The following is a 17669-nucleotide window of genomic DNA, read 5'->3' as shown; positions in this document are numbered from 1 at the left end:
ACAAAGTGTCGATTCAGTGAATTTAGATAATCTGTTGTTTCAGCTTTATAAATCAAGTTACAGGGGAATGTTATTACATTTACTTCGTCTTACGAAACAGTTTTTTTTTTTTTTGAGGGGGGGTCAAAACGACTGGGCTGCATGTCTGCGACAGCTAAATCTGCACATGAACATGTTTTATACGGATTATAAAATACACCATTTGTGACATCCTTTTACATCAATGCTGCTTATTAAATAAAACACTTGTTAAAGGAAGATAGCACTGGTCAAGCATGTCAAGCACCTGTGATTTAAATGTGGTTTTAAGAAATAATTTGCTTTTTTTTTTCACGTCAAACTCTCAATTAATTCACAGGGATAGTGGCTCACAAGTGTTGAGGGTTTCTCCCACCTCTAAACGATGTACAAGGCATATATGGTTTAGTTGCACCTGCTCAATTTGACAGCTTCTTGTGTTTAGCTTAGCTTATGAATCACCGTGTAAGCAAAGATGTGATAAAAGTTACTAGTAATGAGCTCAAAATAAGCTGTTCAAGCATTTTGCATCTTCACTTATTTGATCTGTCATTTCTCATTTGCCATGTTCATTCATGCTTCATGCACATGTACTGCCAATAAATGCAGCAAAACCCTATTATGTACATGAAAATGATTTCCAATGTGGTTTGGATCAATGTTTTTTTTGCTTTTAACAACCAAATGCAGAGGCAAACGACTTGAGTAAATAAAAGAATCCATTTCATGAACTTACCGTGTGCTTTGGAAGAAAGTGAGTTCCTCATCAGTTTCCAAGTTTAAAATACAGAGGTAGTGGTTCTTCATATGCTGTTCACATTTGGCAGAAGTCATGCGTCTTGTTAATGCACCTTCCTAAATCAACCAAACCAACCAAACTAACTTTTCCCACTGATGTTGAAGCAGCTTCATACCGTTCAGATCGTGGATGTTTGTAAAGCCGTTGCATGTGTTCTATATTGCGCTTCACAGATTATCGCACCACATGTTACATGTTAAATCATAGCTCATTTAATCATTCCTTTGTGTCACAAACAGTCCCTGAATTCAAAACAAATGGGTTTTTTTTCCTTCTTTTTTTTAATAAATTTTGAAAGTTGTGTTGTGTACATTTTCTATAAAATACATGGTACTGTAATATACTTTTGAATCTAAAAACGATAGAAAATCCTGCTGTTTTGCACTGATGAACAACGGTAGGAACAGAAAAAATAAGCAGTTCGCAATCGGGCCAGCACGTGCATTCGTACATTTACACAAACTCTCCTGTAATCTGAAGGAAAGACGAGAACAACAATGACAACATTGACACGTTCTGCAATGGGTCGGTCAAGCACGCACACGTGCGCACCCACACGCGCACGCACACACAGCTACAGAGCTGAAAAGGATATTCATTTAAGTAAACACAAGATCACAAGAAGCATTAGGGCTTCGCTGCGTCTGCTTACATTAGGAGGAAAGCTACAGGTATTTGGGGAGCAGGAGGGGGGGGGGGGGGGGGGGGGTCATTCAACTGTCAAAGAAACTCAGTGATGCTCTGGACAAAGAGGAAACCAACCTATGGAATTAAGAGTGACCTCAGACAACAAATCAACAATATGTGGATTTGAACATCACGACACAGAGCAGCCACTGAGCGTGTCCATCAGAAAATATCTATCAGTTGTCAATCACGGTATGCGACTTTGCCAGGGGGGAGGATGCGGCGCACACACTGTACAGCCTGTACTGTGTCACTGAAGAAGTGTTCTGTGAATCGAGCCGTGCCAGCGCCGTCTTGGTCTTCTGTACATGTCACGCCTACTCTTCCAGGTAGGTCAAAAGTGCTCAAGTTTAGGGACCGCTACCAGCAGATCGGTGCATACCGAGCGTCTGTTGGCTCGCAGCGTCTGGGGATCCGGATAGTCTGAAGTTCAACCTAAACCCCCTCCAGGGTTTTCGAATGACACAAAGAGAAGCGAGGTATAATATTCATGGTCGTCGTCGACACTGACTGAGGAAAGTACGCCAGTAAAATGCCCGTCTGTCATCCCCCCTGCTCCTCGGGGCCCCGGTCCAGCCTCGGTTACCTTTACAAAGCACAACTTAGACTAAAGCACAGGGATCCCCTCCTCCGGATTGGTCGGAGGAGGCTGAGGGTGTTGTGGAGGTTTCCAACAGGGCTGGTTCACTGTGAGGTGGATGAAGGTTGTTTTAAGTTACAGGTGCCTTTAAGTGCCGACTGCTGGTCCAACGGGGTCCTGTGGGGAGCTCTCTGGAGGTGAAGAACTATCGGGGGCAGGTGGGTGAGGGGAGTGGGCACCGCCTGCACCCGAGTTGCAGCTCACGCAGCCCTGACAAAAATAATCATATCAAAGTCATTTTACAGTAAATCCAAAGAAGTTGTCATTTTCTCAGAATGAGCAGAAGACCAGGAGATGTGGTGACGTGAGAATCCCTCTAACCCAAGCGCAAGGTCTTTCAACACCTCTGCAATGGGGCAGAGGCTCATCAATTAACCTCACATGCATGCTTTTAGACGGTGGATTTGAACCCACAACCATCTCGCTAATTATACATACATAGCAATCCCCCCCATCATTTAATGCAGTGGGTGTGGTTCAACCGTTTTCTCTGTGATTTCATTCTGCTTCAAATGGGCTTCCAACCTGTGTGTCGATTTCTTGTGGGATGCTGTGCTGCTGGATCCAGGGATGGACCTCGGCTAACTCTTCTCTCTGCTCCGGGGTGAACCATGGCTGGAGGGGCTGAAGGGCACGAAGCTTCTCCCTGTCTTCCGCCAACACCTCGTTCTGGTCCCTGTTGAGAAAAGAGGACGACGGGACAGAAAAAGGACTGAAAATATGAGCGAAATGAAGCTGACTGGTGAAATGTTCTGGTCTGGCAGCAGCATACTACTTTATATAGAGTTGGGGTAAAAAAAAACAACCAAAAAACAGATGATTCGGTCTGCAGGGAATGCTGCGTTTTCATATTGTTGGTCGGAGTTTCAACACAGAATGATTTAATACATAGATCTATAGTAGTAGTGGTCAATCAAAAATGTTTTGGTGTCATAAGCTCTTTAAATGACTGCAAATGAGTGTATCCATTTTTTTTATACATCTAATAAATGTCATAGGGCATAAACATTGTGTTTTGTTAAAATCTCACATTGTTTTGTGGGACATGTTGGAAAATGCATCAACCACAAACACTGAAATCTGTGTTTTAGTGAGCTGAATTATTTATTTTACACACATTTGATTGTATAAATGCCATGTAGTGATGTCTCTTTATGATACGAGCAGAAATATTTTTCAACAAAACCTTCAAGGTAAATTCATTGTGTCAGTATAAAGCTCAACAAGAAAGTGAAAATGAAATGAATCACAGTGACTTTTGTACAGATGAAAAGCCTCTGATGTCATCAAAATACAGAGCACTGGTCAGGTTTTACTCTGAAACAGTTGCAACTGGAATCGATATGAGATGATACCTGGAGCATCAGTGCTTCAAGGGAAAACTCCACTCGACAACATCAAAGCAACAATCTGAGCGGAAGCAGAATTTTTTTGCCATGAAAATAGAAGGTTTATGTGTTTATACCTGGTGCGGATCTGGTAAGACATCATGACACGCTCGGGTGTGTGCTGGATCATGCTCCACAGCGAGTTCTCCACATCCTCAAAGTTGCGTTTGTGCTCGGCCGGTGGATCTTGGCTCTTGCGCGCTTTGCGTGACGTGTCCGAAGAGTCGTTGCTGGCAAAGTATTTGCTGCTGTTACTGCTGCCTGTAACCCGGAGAGCTTTGCATCAGACATTGCATTTATTCACAACATCGGGGTTCAGATTTTGTCCCTCGGCCTGAAAGAACACTTGCTAATTTACTCGTTTTTCTGCCTAGAAAATTTAATAACCATTAGTAATTTTTGGACGCACCTTCTATTGTAATATTATTCTTGTATTATCCTTTAGCGCAAGACAGAATGTGAGACAAGGTGTTATCAACTCTGCATATTTTTTCTTTTTAATTTAATGTGAACATCCAAAAAGAATGAAGTTGAATATTTTACCAGTGTGTGAGGTGGAGGTTCCATTGGATCCCGACCCAGACCCAGACCCCAGTGAGCCTCCAGACTCCCCTGATCCAGACCCTGAGGCGTTGGAGCCGGTTCCAGACCTGGCATCCTCCTGCAGCAGTAGGTCCAGCAGCTCACTGGAAGTCGACTGAGCATCGTGGTTTCCAGAGTCACTTGGGCCATCGCCCTGGTGAAAGCAAACGCTTACAGGTCAGTTGCGAATCTTATCAACATATGCTGCTCATTCAGAGCACACACGACGAGGGTTGACAGGCAATAGGAGACTGACCTCATTGGCATGTTGTTCATGGAGGCTCTCGGCGTGATTGTGTGCGACACTCCCCTGCCCTTCGCTTGGTTTGGGCAGTTCCTCCTGCAGCAGGTTGAGCTGCAGTGGAGAACTGGAGCGAGAACTGGAGAACAAAGCCCGAGGCTCGGCTGTTTCCTCTTCGTCACCGACAGAAGAGCTTGCTCTCGGTGAGCAAAGCACAAGGCCTGGGGAGGTATGAGTGTGGGGGGCAGGTTGGACTTGGAACTGGGGTTGAAGGAAAGGTACATTGTTCTGGGAAAAGCCTGTCATGGTTATGGGCGTCTGGGGCAGTAAAGTGGGAGCTGCGGGCGGGTACATGGATGGGTAGCCTGGAGTGAAAGTTGGATAGTTGGGCAGGATGACTGCCATGACTGGAGTCATGTAAGGGTTGAAGGCCTGGGTCGATGCCATCGGCTGAAGGTTGGGAAAGTTCTGGATGTTCTGAAGGTTCTGGATGTTCTGTAGGTTCTGGATGTTCTGAAGGTTCTGGATGGGCTCCATCGGGATGGGTTGCATCCCTGGCAGGGTTTGAGCAGATTGCATGATATTGAAGTTGTAGCTGAGCTGATCGGGAGGCTGAAGCATCGCTGGCGCCACGCCAGGTGGCTGTTGTGGTCTGGGTGATTGCTCAGGGCCAGGCTTCCCCATTACTGGGAAGAATGGCACCTGCAGCGGGGAAGCCTGGCAGTAAGGCGCCCCCATCTGAGGCTGGGAGGACTCTGAAGAGGGCCACGAGGAGTTAGGGACACGGCGAGGGGGACCAGGTGGCGATGTATAGCTGTCTGAAGAGCCCAGGGCTTTGGGTCGCTTGTGTCTGGGTTTCCCTTTCCGAGAACGATTCCAACCTCCAGCGCTGACCGGGCGCAAGTAGTCTCCTGTGGCGAGACAATTGTGGCTCAGAAAATCAAGCGTCTTTTCAAACACCAGATTCATCACTTTCTAAAACCACTTTTCTTTCGTCAGTTACACGTGCACGAACCTGGTTGGTGGGAGTGTGCCATGGAGCTGTTGTCCAGCTGCAGATAGGAACTATACGGACTCTGAAGGATGCGATTGCGGAAGCGGTCGACGTACTCCTGCTCCTCCTTCTGGGTATGAGCTGACAGCACCTCCTTGGTGAGACCTATGAACCGCCGTTCCTCCGCCGCAGGGCTCGGGGTTGGACGGACAGATGTCGGAGCAGCGTCTGCGGGCTCACTGCCCATTGGGGCATCTTCCAATGCTGTGGCTTCTATAAAAAAAAAAAAAAAAAAGGTAAAAAAAAAAAAGAGAGAGAGAGAAAAACACAGGTTTACCAGGGGATTACAATTAAGATGTTCTCTCACCAGAATGATCAAAAACATCTTCATTTATAGCAAAACCTTAAATGTTACCAGATATGTGTGCGAGGAATGGAAATTTTGTTTCGCCACACTTGCTTTGATTGTAGCCAGTGACATGTTATAGCTTGGGAATCACTGTAAATTAGTCATGATCAAAATTGTCAGGCGTGTCTTCCCATGTAGTGAGTGGGGAAAACAAAACATATGTAGATGACAAAACGGCAAACATGCTTTTGCACCTGCTCACAATCCTAAAATAACAAAACCTTGGGATTTTCAGGAGACACTCTTTGGTTTTATGATGAAAACAACTGCCTATTATGGAGGGAAAACCTTCATAATAGTTTAATATAACTGAATTTAGGGAAATTGGAATTAAATTTACAGTTGTTATATATATACATTTTTTCTTTTTGTGCCAAACATCACATTTCTATTCTATATAGCATAATTCATGAATTTGTCATTGCAGGAAAAAGTACATAGCCGACTTGCTTTTTGGTTGATGAGAATTGATGCCATCTTGTTGGCATTGCCAGTAGGTAGTCGTTCTGCAGTACAAACATTTAATTGTTTAAGCTACATTCATACTACACCCATTCTGATCCTGATGGAAAAACACACTTAGATTAAATACTCAGGACGCTCTACATGGGGTCAGCGTATTCAGACCGCCTGCCAGGCTTGCAATAAAGTTGGGGATACCTGCTTTGTACGAACAAAGAAACCTTCTTAAGTACAGCTGTAGTGTGATAAACAAAGCCTATTTGATACACAGAAGCGAACACAAAGATTCTTTGTAATCGCAAAATCCTGGGCCGAGGTTTTTTTTGTTTTTTTTAAAAGATAGAATTAGATGGTTCAAGTGTATGCAATTAAGCAGCCTGGAAATAAGAGGTCGGTTAAGTGAGTTGTGAGATCCTTAAAATGTCTGAGCAACTTTGATGACCAGACAGTCTGACGTACAGGTACTCACACATACCTGACTCAGGCTGCGGCACGTGGACAATGGTGCTGCTGTACGAACACTGGCTGGTGACAGAGACAACACTCATGGCCTTAGTGGACATAGTGATGTCCGTGAGCGGTGCCCCAACTACTGTCGCAGCTGAGGGTCCAACTGACACCTCGCTGTTTAAAACCACCACTAAAAAGAAACAAAGCCAACAGGAATTATGACACAAGTACAGTCAAATCATTTCTTTTGAAATTCTGCAGTTTCATACCATCTGACGTGGTCTGAGCTGCACCAGCGGCTCCGGCAGGCTTGTCTTCTTCTGAGGTAGAGGATGAAGAGGAAGCCAAAGAATGACTTTCACTCTTGCGCTTCAGGGCTGGACCTGTACAGCTCTCCAAATATCTGGAGACGCGCACAAGCAGATCGGCGGACACACGAACGACGGGAGTGAGATTCAGTGCTTGCGGCGGCAGCAGCAGGAGAAAGCAACTTGTTTCCAGTCACACACCTGATGATGTTGTCCACACAGTTGATCTGCTGATAGGAGGGAATGTGTGTTTGCTTCCTGGTTTCTTCATGATCTCTGACCTCGGGGTTGGGTGTTGCTCGGGGCCGAGGGGCTGAGAAAATAGAAGACAATTCAGCTGATATTGAAATCCCTGACAACTTGAAAACCGTTCTTTTTTTTTTTATGTAAGATTTGCATTTATCATGTATAACACTTCATTACCAGCGGCAGGTTTGCCCTGAAGAGCAACTTTGTGGCCGGGCTCCACATATGCCTGTCGGCCCCAACTTTTCGCTCTGTTCACGTCGGCACAGATCTGCTGCAAAGTCATCTGCGAAGATTGAAATGTTGAAATTGGTTCGAGTGGTTCTCAAGCGCTACATGCAAGACGAGTCACGCCGATACAGTGCGACTTCTCACCGGCTCCCGTTGTGTGTCCTCCCAGAGGTTGCCATTACTGTCACTTGAAGAAGCAACGCTGATGTAGTGCTCATGAGAGCCATTACTTCCCAAACTACCATAACCGCTAGAACCATTGTTGTGGACCGGCTGTGGAGAGGAAACATAATGGAGTTATCTAGAGCAGAGTAAGTGCTTCTAGTTCAGCAGTACAAAAGGTAAACATAACACGTGAAAAAAAATAAATAAATAAAGCTTGACGTTCGAGCATTTCTACTGCTGTAATTGAACTACGTGGTGATTTTGTTCAAGCAGACTAATTAATCACCTGCAAGAAGAGCTTATAGATCTTTGCTTGGAGATCTTTTATTTCCTCATGAGTAACGGGAACGTAGTCTTCTGTTCGCGCAGCAAACACATCCTCGTTCAGGGGACTCCTGCAGACAAACACAACACGGCAATGTCAGCTTTATTACTATAAAATCCGATTTGAGCTTTCCTTGGAACTAACAGAGAACACAGGTTTCACAGAGAAGAACTGATAGAAGGAGAAACAACCAACTCACTGTATTTCTCCCCCGACATGGCCCAGATTACAAAAGCATGCTTTGTCACTTACGTTCTGACTTTGTGCCGCCCGATGATGAAAGCCACCTTGCGGCTCCAGGGGTTGATGAAGCTGGACCAGCTGGTGTCTAAAGTGATATAGTCTCCATTCTGACAGCGCAGGCGCACCGGGGAGTGTTCAAAAGGAGACTGGCCAGCATACTTCAACACTAAACAAAGTACGAGGAGATAAATGGTCATGAACACACACGAAGGGCAAAATCATTATGCAGAAATTCATTTTATTAAATTAGTATTTTCCCATTTAGTTGGGCAAGTGGCCTTATTTCCGCTTCTTTATTCAAAAGTGATTTAGAGTACATTGTTCTAGGTCTACCTAGAGTTGAATCTATAGTATCTATGAGAGTTATGATTATGGTTACAGTACGTCCATTTTCATATGAACGCACATCTAACGTATCCAAAATGCACATTTTTGCCACCGATGTTGAGCACAAGAGGTCTGTAATGTATCAAGCAGGGTCAAACATCCAGGTATATTTTTGAGTCATAACACGTGAAATACTATACGTGTGATTTTGGTAAATAAAAAAAAAAAGAAAACAATAAATAGTATTTCAGTTTTTTTTCCCCCCTTTGTTTTTTTTTTTTTTGCTAAAGTAGAAAAAAAACAAAACAAATAACAGTAACAAAAGATCTCAAATTTCCCAGCATTTCAATGAGCACTTTGTTGTGGAAAAATCAAAAATTTATTGAATTTTGACTTCATCCTCCCTTGGACACCCACCTTTCCGGTGCATGGACAGCAAGAGAGGACGGTCCTCGGGATGAATGCACGTGAGTAACGACGTGCCAATCAGGTCCTGGGGGAGGTATCCCAGCAAAGGCACAGCCCTGGATGCAGACGTGAGCAAATTAGCCCCAAATTTTAACGCAAGCTCGGATTTTGCCCTTCTGTGCATCTACTGACCTGTCGTCAACTTCCAGAAACACACAACCAGGGGAGTGTGTCGTTGTGAAGATGCGTTTGTCCATGGGTATCCGAGGAGCTGTCAAAAATAAGTCACGTTAGAACTATGAGGTTCACAAGTTTCTACATTCTATATGTATCAATATAATTTTATATATATATATATATAGATGGATATTAAAACACAAAGACAAGTGAAGAATTCATGTCTCGTTTCGTGCCATTTGCTGCGGTAACGGGCCATACCCTCATATCCAGAGATGATGCGTTCGGCCAGCGCCAAGCAGCACGGCTCCTCCTCCTCCTCCCCGTTGCTCTTCATTTTCCCAGTTCCCTGCACCTTCAGCAGGTACGGCGTTATCCGAAATGGATTGTAGCGCATCTCCCCCTCACGATCTTTCCCACCCCTGAAGGAGATTGTTCATAAACACTGTTGTTTTCACAAAGACAATGTGCTTTAGTAATTAGAAGAAAAAAAAAAAGTTCTTAAATGTGTTTTATTTGCACAATTTTTTGGTGGACATTTTCTTCAATGCAAAGATTAAAAAAAAGAAGATCTGCTTTGTAGGAGCGGCAACGGGTGTCACTTTCAGCAGTGCTTCACTGACACCCTCTGGCAAGAGCCAGTAACTACAGGACGTTATTGACAACATGAAAGCTCACATTTCTGAAACGGCATGAAATCACATGTTACGTTTGCAAATGCCTTTAAAATTCAGAAAAGAACACTGACCTGATTCTGCAGAAGAAAGATTTAACCTGGGCAGAGTCAAACAGGACCCCAGCTGTAGAGGCAAATAAAGGAATTTGATTAACTTCACTTCGATGTTTCATGAATTAACATGGAATTTAGCATGATTTCATTTTATATCATTTAAGTTTTCTAAAATGGTTTTGGGAACGCACAAACCTAAATATGTTATTTTGAAGAGAGGAACAAGAATCTAAATTTAGTTGAATGGTGATGCTGTGGTTTTTTTTTTAATAAAGGAAGCTTCATTTGGTGTTGGTGTGTATGACAAAATATCGAAAGAAATTAAAAAAACATCTAAATTTATGAGTAATTTATCTCATAACCATACAGCAATTTTGATTGAGATACAAATTTTTCAAGTACTCTCGTCTCCTGTTATTAGTTACTTATATATGAATATTACATGCAAATTACAGCACCCAAGACAAGATCTTGTCCATTTTGCCACAACAAGATAAACAATGATTCAAAAGGAATTGAAAATTCTTTACAAAAACGTACCCGTGTGCGAGTTGCTCCATGGTGGCAAATGTGGCTGTGCCGTGTGTGAATAGAAGACGTTGACGTCCTGGTGGAAGAGGAGCTCCACAAATTTGGCAGACTCCAGAAACTTCCTCTTGCAGCACAGGATGCTGGGAGCCTGCTCCGAGGCGTGGAGCACGCAGCCGCTCGACAGCGAGAAGACCACCACGAAGGAGTCCTACACACAGACGCAGAGAGGCGTACGCACATCCACAAAGAAATGCACACAAGCGAGTCGGGTCACAGACACACGGAGGCAGTAAACACGCAGACACTCGCGCACACCCGCTCAGGCGTGACGCAATGAATGTGAATGCAATTTGCAACTTAAAGAGACTGCCAGCAGCTATGCTGAGTCAGCTCACAACAAATCCAGAGCGTGTGACGTGCTGTGTCTCCAATGGTGTTTGCATTGAAGAGCACGGAGAAGTGACAAAAGCGTGACTTTAAATGTGTGTGTGTGTGCATGAATCTGTATGTACCGTGTTTTTAAGGGTGTGCTCAGAGGTGACCCTCTCCAGCTCTTCCAGGGTGCAAACTGTGGCGTCCCTCCTCTCGTCCTGCCCGTTTCGCATCAGCAGTTTGTAGTACTCGCTGTTGGCTACACGCAAACACAGCCACACGTAAACAACAGTTAGTGAACTCGGGTTTCAAACAGAAGGGTTTTGTTTCAGGATTCTACACTGGCCCGGGTTACCTTGCACTTGTTTAACACAGTTAAGGGCGTAATGCAAGGCGTCCACCGTCCTGGCTTTGCTGCTGCTGCGTTTGTCCGACGGAAGCCTCTTTTTCATCTCAGCCACTGTGAACATGGCTTCTCGATGGGCCTGCCCTTTCTCCCCCCCTGCGTGCTCGCTGCTACACAAATGTTGACATATTTATGAGACACAACGGCAAAGGTTGGGAGGACCCCGTGATGTAACACTAAAGGGTAAAACACTTAAGTTTCGAGTGCATGTCAGTAAAGCATTAAAATGAATTGTAAGTTGTTGAAATAACACATTGTGAGCCATGTCATATGGTGCTGTATTTTACTGTGATTATTTTGTAATGGTAAAGTCAACACTGGAATTGTTTTTTTTTGTTTGTTTTTTTTAACTGTTCACATCATAAACACCACTTTTCAAATTATAAGCAAGGATGAACGATGACGCTACAACGTGAGCTGTTTGTGAAGCATCTAAACATGAAAATTCATTGCTCACAGATCAACTGCCTGCTTCACCTCACATGGCAACGCTGGCTCCATTCGGGGTTGTCATGTGAAAAACACTGCAGCACGACATGAAGACTGAGCTCCGCCGTGATATATTAAATAGATAAGACGACTAAACCGATGGTCTGAACGTCACAGCGTGGAAAAAAAAAAAAGATAAAAGCCCAGCCTACATAATTTGTCTTCTTCACACATACAGACACTCAGAAGAGCTTTTGGATCAGAAGACAGTGGTGTGAAGGGATAAAACTGTACCTCTTTGTTGACGTCGAGGTGGAGCCCAAGGCACTGCCGAGGCTGTGATTGGCTGAGGAGGAGAGGTCATGTGAGCCGCTGGTCATCTCCTCATCATCCTGCCCCACTTCTCCACCTGAAGCTGCACTCTCCTCCCCCCGGAGGCGCTCCGACTGCTCCTGTCCATCCTGTTGCCCCGAGGACACCCTCTCCTCGCCTCCCACCTCTGCCACGGCTGACGGCGACGCGGGCTCCTCCCCATCCGGACTGACGTCACCCCCTGGCATCACTACGCTTCGGTCGCACATCAATAGTCGTTTGAACCGTTGAGTTGATGGTGAAGGGTCTTCATATGTTCAACGGAGGGAATAGGTTCCATGTGGAAATTCTGAATAGACGTTTAATGCCGTGGTCCGTTCCCGCCACTGCAGGAGAGAAACAAACGGGAAGTGATGAGAAAGAGTATCAGAACGATGTCGGCAGGACTGGATTCGCATCATTTCTTCGCCCGGTGGTCTCAAACCCTGGTCCGGACCAGAATTCAGAATGCAATGATAAAGTCATCAGCAAGCTCCTACCAAAGACACATAATGGGCCCCTCATTGCAATCAGGTATGTGGCAGCAGGCAGGGACCTAAATCATATGTGACAGGGCCTCTCCGATACGAGGAATTAGACACCGCCTGTTAAGGCTCCAACAGACTCCACAGATGTAAGTTCATAACCTGACTCCCTATCTATTGCACATTTCCTAAAATTGAACACAAAAAACACGTTTCACTGCATGTTGCAAATCTCCACACAACTGGGACGATAAGATTTATACCACAGAGTTCCATTCCAACCTTTTTTGTTTTTTAAAATTAGATCCTCATTTACAATCTAAGAAGGCACCAATCTTTAAATCAGCAGGAAATCTGCAAGAAATCGCAGGTTTAATTTATAACCATGGCGACTGCCATGCCAGTTGATGCATGACTTCACTGCAGCCCCCTCCTAATCAAACACAGCCACCTTAATGTAACTACTTACACACGTGTCCACTAAGTGAGTGGCTGTGAGAAAGGAAAAACACACACACAAAAAAAACCCAATAAGTCATCAAGATCCATCCCATGTACCATGTCTGATGTGGCCAATGTTACGAACACGCAGCAGTAAGCAGCACATCACAACCGGTTGAGAACAACTGCTGCGGCTCCGTGCGACATTGACAATGTATGTAATCTTACCAATGTGAGCAAACACAATCTGCCTGATTATCTAATACTTTCTGGACTGTCTGGTCATATCTCACCAATTTCTGACTCACTCCCATCATCACACACGTTTTACACATGAGCACATTTCATCCATCAATACTGCCAAGATCAAGTAGCCTGCCAGTCATTCCACATCACCGGTTCCACAATGTGATACTCGCTTACGTAACAGCTGCAAATTATGCACACCTAGAAGTCGCTCATCCAGTTGTATTTTTGTAATCCCTTTTGAGGAGGCTTCATGTCCACAATACTTTGATGTAAAGATTGCACATTTGAAGTATATTCCATATTATCTATATTTATAATATCCTATATTATAAATATATAATTATATATTTAAGAAAAAAAAGCTTTTTTGCTTTCCAATTGCCTTCTCGCCTGTTTTCCAAAGATCAAAAATATGAGCAGAAATAAAACAAATCGTGCAGCTGTCCCTGTGCGTGGCAGCGAGACGAGACTCGGGAGCCAGTGAAAATATCCTGTAATGTTCATCAGGTCTCCACGGCAGGGTTATGTAAGCAGATTGCTCAATTCAGAGCATTGATACTTGAGACGGTCTACCTGCACCGACCCGTACAACACACAGACACATGACTGCCGCTCAGGACATGTTAGGTCACACAATTGCAGCGCCACTTCCTCTCCCTCCCCTCGCAGATTTAAACAAACACCACACAACTCAACTGTTTTGCTTTTAACAGGTATTGACTCGAGTGCCAGTTGAGCTTGCCGGCTGTAGCTTGTTCTGCTGTTGAAACTGTGTTGATCTATACAGAGGGGTTGTTTTTGAACGTTGGATCTGTGCTCTCCGATATAAATAGGTTGGCCCAAATCACAGTCACCTACAAGTATAAGGTAACAGGCCAACAAAACACAAACTACATCTCCACCACGACAACTCATACTTTGTATGGAAAAAAAACTAAACCATTAGCTTCGTAACCTTCATGGAGAGGATCTTTAAAGCACCACTGTTTGCTGGACTACATTAGTTCCAGATCAATGTCTTGAGAACCCCCCCCCCCCCCCCCCCCACACACACACACACACACACACACACACGCACACACACACACACACACTCACTCACTCCCAAATGGACTGACAAGTTTTTGGAGTTGAGGCTTGTAGTCAGCAGAAATGGGCAAAAGTCCCATTTGAACTGTATGGAAAGGTTAAGACACGCAAAAGAAGAAGACTTTTAGAGAGCTGTGTCTTAGCATTAAAACAAATGTATCTAGTAAACTGAAAGGTTAAAACATCAGAGAATAATGAGGGGAGTTAAGACTTGCGCAGATTTCCAAATTACTTGTGTTTTTGTTTAGTTTTTGAAATCATATGACCACAACAATGCATCCAAGATCAACTCCAGCATTGCTGCAGTGGCCCAGTTTCCATCATAAACAAGAACAAAATACAGACTATATACCAAATTTTAAAAACCCGAGGTGACAATACCTGTACTAATTAAGTGCTTTCATTCTATTCTGTATAATTTTATTAGGGCACAGTCAAATGTTTTGGTCTATGAGGCTCTAAGGACGGATAGATCGAGAGCGACCTCGGCCTTTGTGACTATTTATGATTTATGGTTATTTATGGCCATTTTCAGTTTTACGGACAATTTTCTGAACTGACAATTTGATTTATTTTGTTGTTGATCCCCTGCAATTGTCCTTTCTGTTGTTGAAGAAGGGACAATCATAAAGGACAAAAGAAAAGCGGCAACAGTAAAACGTTACAGTAAAAATAATTTGAATGCATAACATTGCATTATCAAGCAGCTTCTGTTAAACCATGACAGTAGAGACAAACAAGCAATCAACAGCAACAATTGTCGTGTCAAAGTATGTGCTTATCAAATACAGCAACACCAACACCAACACCAACAAAGTCATTATTAATAGAACATGCAGTGGTAACACTTCCAAATTAGACAAGAAAACATTCGTTTTGGTAATACTTCTGAGGTTACAAGAGGCACACTGCAACACAAAATGGCAACTCTACATTCCAACTGCACTACAGGCTTAACATTTATTTTTCAAATTTCAAAGCCAAAAGGAAAATGAGAACTCCAATTGTTATGATCTCAACCTGACCCACTCCGTCACCATGGAATGAAATATACTCATACACAAAGTTGATGTGCACAAAGATTCTTGCACACACTGGCATAAAACAGAATATCATCTATAACATAATAACACATTTATATGTGTATTAAAGGACTAGCAACATGTGGTGGACATGACACACTGCACTCAACAGTTACTTCATGGACTGAAGTACTTAAGAAGATTTAAAGTTAAAGGATGGGCGGCTGACTTCCAACAAGTGGTTAAACTCTTATGAGTCTGATGTATTAATAGTGAGAAAGACAATAATATAGTGGGAAGCGATCTCACTTCTTACAAAAATGCCCAAAACAGACACCCCCTATTAACATGCACCCTCCTTTCTATTCTTGAGCTCTGCGGGAGTTTGTTTTGTTGAATCTGTGCTCAGCCTGAATTATTGATCCTCTATCTGACTCGAGATTATGGCTCTGAAATGTCAACTGTTGATTGAAACATCGAATTGTAAATATATGTCCTCTTCTTGGGTCATCCCCACAGCTGAGAAATAACAACCCGCCTTAAAATGAAGATTACACTGGCACCAAATAAACGTGCAAGTGCAAAATTTAAGGTAATTACTAAATAGATAAATTACCGTATATGCTTTCCAACAACAAGGGCAAAAAAAAAAAAATCCAGACTCCAACAAGTTTACAACCATAGTTTCTTCCACTCATAACAAACATGACTGTTGACGGATCAGCGCCCCCTCCCCACGTGAACCGAGTGACCTGTTGAAGGAGAGACTCTGTTCCACTAAATGATACTCCAGCCGCCATCCATCACTCAGAAAACTCCATATCTGCAGCAGTTTCCATATCAAACTCTAGGTTGTATATAAGACTTCGTAATTCGGCCATTCGTGTACAGCCGAGGTGTGGGTGGAGGGGAAATAGGCGCTAACCCGTCAAAACCCTAACCAGGGAAGGGTTTATGGGGGGGGGGGAACGCAATCCCTTGCGGAAGCAGCTTCCGCGCTTTTAAATCTGAAAACTAAAATAGCAGCGATTGTTATTGACGTGACGTTATCAGTTAGCAACAGTTTGTTGCGGAATGGCGAGCCGCTCGCAGCGGCCGTTCACTGACTTAGGGGCAGACATGTTACACTGCTAACGTATTAGCGCTGCACAGTTGTTGGCCAATGCGTCCAGTAGAGTTACACCACCATCGCTCAGAGAAGCACACAGCCGTTCGATCTAAACACAGCCGGAGTGCGAGTATATTCAATTTGTTTACATCCACTGCTGTCTCTGATTTTATTTTTTGTCGCGTGTGAAAGGGGGGCAAGCTAGCTTAGCAAATTCGCTAACTACATGAAAAATATTCGATCATATGAGAAGATATTTACCTCTTCCAAAGCGCCTGTGTCCTTCTTTCAATCTCCAAACGTTACGAGTCCTCTATTGATTTGCAGCTTGTAACTACAGGTATTTTTTTTCTGTTATGTCTCAGTCACGTAGCTCAGTCGTCATCCACTCCGGAGCGCTTGACACATTGCTGCAACGTGAGCCCGGCCCGACAGAGCCCCGCCCACTCGCCAATGATTGGACAGACTAATTTTACATCTGCTCGGTGATTGGTCGCTCTGCTAATAGGGGGCAGAGCCAGGACGGAGATCTGTCATGAGCTCGCTGGCAGTTCACGTGGATCGCCATGTTACGCAACAGAGAAACAACAAGGCCAGAGCAAACTGCGCAGGCACCGAACTACGAGCCCCCCCCTCTTCCTCTTCCTCCTCCTCCGCCTCCTCCTCCTCCACCTCCTACACCCGGGCAGGGTGAATGAACAGAGCTGCTGTATGGCCTGTCTGAGGCCGCGCTCCCACCTCTGGTGTCCCCCACAGGAAACTTTTGCCTCACCTTTTTCAATTGACATCATTGTACTGTCGACACAAAATCGCAACTCAGTTTTCACTGAATAAAATAAAAACACTTTTATTATCAGAGGTATTATTAAAAACACAATATCCAACATATAAAAGTTGCAGAAAAAAAAAATCCTTTATGGCCCCAAAGCAACTGCACAATATCTGATTTACTGCAGGTCCGCTCTGTAATTTCTGATTTGCCAAAACATAATAGTGAAGTCAAACAATGATTGACACACTCATCTTCAGAAGCAGGAGCCTGCAAAACCAAAGTGGTGAGCAGTTTTATTGGTCTGCCATAAAATCTAGAAAATGCTTCAATATGGCTGACTTTGACCTGTTGAAATGTAATTTTTGACAACCTCAGAGCAGACAATGCTTCAGGGCCCCTCTGGTGAACTCTGGTTCTCCCAGAAAAAGGCCCAGTTATTAAGTTCCAGAATGATGTAGATACTTTTGTTGTACTGATCAGTGGCAATAGCTGAATGAAGGGTAGTAATCCTACTGGATTACATAATAGGAGTGCTTCCCGTCATAAAAGGTCTACAAAGATTTCATAGGGCTAGTTATAGAGCA

General features: G+C 43.9%; 1 protein-coding gene across 3 annotated transcripts; it reads right to left on the bottom strand.

The window, feature by feature from the left end:
* Positions 1-19: 19 nt before the first annotated feature.
* per3 (period circadian clock 3) lies at positions 20-16713 on the bottom strand. 3 transcript variants are annotated; one of them, XM_080494957.1, is made up of 22 exons: positions 16575-16713; positions 11863-12266; positions 11089-11249; positions 10874-10992; positions 10371-10569; positions 9849-9900; positions 9362-9522; positions 9116-9194; positions 8933-9039; positions 8198-8354; positions 7907-8015; positions 7600-7728; positions 7402-7510; positions 7180-7291; positions 6940-7073; positions 6696-6860; positions 5371-5622; positions 4371-5266; positions 4076-4268; positions 3610-3793; positions 2670-2820; positions 20-2354 (listed from the first exon to the last, which is right to left on the bottom strand). In XM_080494957.1, exons 2-22 carry the CDS (start codon positions 12147-12149, stop codon positions 2232-2234), a joined length of 3879 nt encoding a protein of 1292 aa, XP_080351083.1. In that variant the 5' UTR covers positions 12150-12266; positions 16575-16713; the 3' UTR covers positions 20-2231. The 3 variants fall into 3 exon arrangements, with proteins under 3 accessions (XP_080351083.1, XP_080351084.1, XP_080351085.1); XM_080494958.1 differs by having other exon boundaries at positions 11089-11246; XM_080494959.1 differs by lacking the exon at positions 6696-6860.
* Positions 16714-17669: the final 956 nt, after the last annotated feature.

The sequence above is a fragment of the Blennius ocellaris genome (assembly GCF_963422515.1).
Source record: "Blennius ocellaris genome assembly, chromosome: 4".
NCBI lineage: Eukaryota > Metazoa > Chordata > Actinopteri > Blenniiformes > Blenniidae > Blennius > Blennius ocellaris.
The sequence above is the reverse complement of the archived record's forward strand: the minus strand, read 5'-3'. Positions and strand labels throughout refer to the sequence as shown.